The sequence below is a fragment of the Alosa sapidissima genome, chromosome 6 (assembly GCF_018492685.1).
Source record: "Alosa sapidissima isolate fAloSap1 chromosome 6, fAloSap1.pri, whole genome shotgun sequence".
NCBI classification, from domain to species: domain Eukaryota; kingdom Metazoa; phylum Chordata; class Actinopteri; order Clupeiformes; family Clupeidae; genus Alosa; species Alosa sapidissima.
The window spans coordinates 21,573,160-21,577,147 of record NC_055962.1 but is presented as its reverse complement, the minus strand read 5'-3'; the positions used below and the strand labels follow the sequence as shown (position 1 = coordinate 21,577,147).

At 43.6% G+C, this 3,988-nt stretch overlaps 1 protein-coding gene across 1 annotated transcript in view; it reads right to left on the bottom strand.

Annotated features, from left to right (window-relative positions):
- Positions 1-205: 205 nt before the first annotated feature.
- Positions 206-3,988, bottom strand: part of LOC121712001 (mannosyl-oligosaccharide 1,2-alpha-mannosidase IA-like) — a 128,854-nt gene continuing 125,071 nt past the window's right edge. Inside the window, exon 15 of the mRNA XM_042095903.1 lies at positions 206-3,988. This exon is cut by the window's right edge and continues 36 nt beyond it. Coding sequence (XP_041951837.1) covers positions 3,895-3,988 — 94 coding nt within the window. The 3' untranslated portion in view covers positions 206-3,894.

Here is a 3,988-nt window from a genome sequence, read left to right as displayed (position 1 = left end):
AAACAAAAAATAAACTATGTGCAATGGAATGATTATCAGCAATATTGTACAGTTACATTTTCTGAGGTTGTTTCACAAAACATTAACAGATTCACAATAATTAACAGACCAAAAACAAAACAAAAGTAAAGAAACAAAACAAAACCAAACCAACCAACTAAACATACAAAAAAAAGGCAAAGTAACTGATAGTCAACACATTTTACCACAACTTTAGAATCAGAAACAAAATATTAGGACAGTCTTCTACATGTAAGCCAGCATACTGAAACGTGAAGCTAACACTCGTAGCGAGCTGTTGACTCTCACCAACACTGCATTACAACACCACTGAAGACGCGTACCAGCCAGCAAAACTAGAGATCCTCATGTCAAAAATCCTACTTTGGCTACAGAGACACGGCCATGTCAGTGTCTACAGCTTCACAGTGTATATAATCCCACCCATACTGCAGTTCCAGTTAAACAAGTGGCCTCACACCCTTCACTTTCCCAACACTGTTACACAGTCTTTCAAAAGTGATAAAAGGAGCGTGCACACCCTAGTTACTGTCTGGTATGACTACGATATACTGATTCCTCTGCTTATGATATGAGGGACTGCATGTTTATACTAAGGGATCAACTCAGGCTTATGACACTCAGGACAAAACAGAGCTCCCATGGCTTGTGAACCAATTTCCCACTGTCCTTCTGTGTGATAAGTCCTCAGTATTCGGAGATTAATGTAAGAAGGTGGCCGACCTGACTTGTCCTTATTGCACAATAGCGCCCCCTATCAGCAGCTGATTCACTCTGGAGTTGGAACACACTTAGCATTCTGGACCCACTTTGCACTGGTGCTGAGGGCCTTCACTGGTGGACTGAGACTGAGGCTTATTCCTAACAAGTGATATAAAGCGTATCAAAAGCCCAATCCTGACCTCTGTTTTACCGAGAAAGACGAAACACTCATTCTTTATCCTGGAGCTGCTGTCGGGGGGGGGCGCCTTTATCCTGCAGAGCAAGTGCAGATGTGTGCATGTGTGTGTGTGTTGTATCCTTGTGGTCAAGACCATTAAGGAATAACAACTCATTAATTTCATTATCAGTAACTGTACATGCCCCTGTCTGATACAGTACAATCACTGACGTTTTGCACATAACACTGTTTGTCTTACCCAAGCGTTCATTGCACATTGAGTGTGTATGTGAATGTCCATGTCCCCTAATTAGACGGGGGACCATGCCATGTCATGGCAAACCTGCTCTAGAGACAATCAATTAATCAGGATACAATATTTGTCCTCCATGATTCAACTAATCTGTGCATGAGGACGCCATGAATAAATGCATGTTTCCTGTGATGTTCCGGTGATGTTGGTTGTTTAATTGCAGCAGAAAGAGGAAGTGTTGTAGTACAGTATTTTACAAAGAAATATGTATAAAAGTGTGTTTTTACTGTTTTCCATCCAGTGTAGTGCTGCTCTTTGAAATGTCCTTTCCTTGTCCCCCTTCGTTATATTTCAACAGAAGGAAACATCTTGTGCTTTCTTGACTTCGTCTCACAAAAAAAAAATCTTATTCATTCATTATTTTTCTCCCTCTATGTAATATCAGGATAGAAACGTTCATTCAGTTGTGCTTAGCAGGACAAAGGGTACTTTGGAGAACACAACAAAACCAAACCGAAAACTAACAAATAAAATGAAGACAAAATAAAATGTAGAACAGAAGACAAAGATAATCACAAGGCGAAATTACTTCCATTTCACATTTGGTGGTACATTCATTCATCTTATTTAATCCTGTTGATCTTCAACTGGCTATTTGGGGTGACTACAGCTTTTTGGCTTCACCCCTTCTGCCTCCCAGCCAGAAGTAAAAAAAAAAGAAGAAAAAAAAAAAAAGAGGAAAAACAACCTCTTCAGTGTAGTGCCAGGAGTGGGCCTAGTTCCCCCAAATGACCCCTGGACACTGTGAAGAAAACGGCTTTCACAGTCACAACACCATAAAATAAATTAAGGTTGAATTAAAGCATTTTTTTTTTATACAAAAGCTACGGGTTGATGAATGTCCCTGTCTGGCCCCCCATTAGATAAACAACAACATTAACAACAACAACAACAACAAAAGCAAAACAAGGAGTTTTTCCTCTCTCTCTCTCTCTCTCTTTCTTAATCATGAAACAATGACAGATAGAGATTAGCTCGCTAGCGGAAAAACTACGGAAGCGGAGAGAAACAGCGTCATGGAGACAAAATGGTTGATGGTACAGTATGTCAATAGAAGTGGTTCAGTCTCTATTGTGCCTCCCCTCATCCAAACCATAACCTCAGAAGGAAATAATCTCAGAAGGAAAGGATATGGGGAGTTGTAAACATGTCTGCATTTCTGAGAGAGAGAGAGAGAGAGAGAGAGAGAGAGAGAGTGTGTGTGTGAGAGAGAGAGAGGCATGAAGTGAGGGAGGGAGAGATGGAATGAATGAAAGAAAGAGACACAACTCCTTGTGTGCAATCTCTTCTTAAACTCCCTTGCAGTTGACGCCAAACGCAAAAGGTCACTAGGAGTGGCCGAGTGCCAGCTGATAACTGCATTCAGAAAAAAAAAAAAAACAGACAGACAAACAAAAACCTCACAACAATGACAACACAAGCGAATCCCAGTTCATTTCCGCTGGGAATAAATAAATTAACATTTTGAGCTATTTCTGAGATTAAAAAGGCACTATTTGACTGGAGACCACTACAGAGCTGGGGTTGAAGAAAAGTAAAAACAATATGTCTGACAAGTCTGCCCAAAGCAAAGTCCTCCGAGATCCTCATAAGTAGCTTTTAGAAAGCCAACACTTTGGAACACAAGGAAAACGGAGACCTTGAAAGGTCAAGCTGATGGACTCCAAAACCAAACCAAAACAAGCAAACAAATAAACAAACAAACAAAAGCCACAACAAACAAAGATCCCCCACCCTTAGGAAAACAAAGATAACTTCAAAACGACAACCAAAGACACAACACATTATGAAGCCTTGAATCCTGTATGGTTTACACAAACAGAAAGTGTGTGTACTGTATGTGTGTGTGTGTGAGTAAGAGAGGGAGAAAGCGAGAGAGAGAGAGAGAAAGAGAGAGAGAGAGAGAGAGAGAGAGAGAGAGAGAGAGAGAGAGAGAGAGAGAGAGAGAGAGAGAGAGAGGAGAGAGAGAGAGGGCGAGATGAATTAACAGCCCAAAAGGTCTCCTCACAGAGGAGGTATGGATTTCTTGGACCTCTTCCAAAATGAAGCCCAGAGTCAGGACTTGGTTGAAGTGTGGGGAGGAAAGGTTGTGGTGGACGAAATGGAGCGGAAGAAGGGGCAGCATGCAGACCTCCAGAGACCCTCCACACACCCAGAGTTGTCAGGGTGGATCTCCATAGATCCAAGAGTGTCAGGGTGAATTTCCATGGAGCCAAGAGGGTCAGGGTGGATCTCCATAGATCCAAGTGTGTCAGGGTGAATTTCCATGGAGCCAAGAGGGTCAGGGTGGATCTCCATAGATCCAAGAGGGTCAGGGTGAATTCCCATGGAGCCAAGAGGGTCAGGGTGGATCTCCATAGATCCAAGAGGGTCAGGGTGAATTCCCATGGAGCCAAGAGGGTCAGGGTGGATCTCCATGGAGCCAAGAGGGTCAGGGTGGGCCTAAGAGGTTAGAGTTGGGGGCCCAAGAATGCTTCAGGTTGAGCCCTTGAATTACAGACTGGCTCTGGAGGACAGACTTGAGGGACAGATCCGCAGCCATGCCATCCCGCCAGAGGTCACAGATCTCAGATCCACAAGGGGACAGAGGGGGGCGGAGGAGGGTGTATGTGTGGCTCACAGGGACCCTAACCCTCTGGCTGAGTTCCATCTTGGGTCAGAGGTCAGAGGCCATGGCTGGTTACTCCACCTCGTTGGCCTGATTGCTGCTGAAGTCCTTCTTGATGATGGGAAGAGGGTGGGCTTCTGTGTTGAACACCCAGTGCTCAAACGGC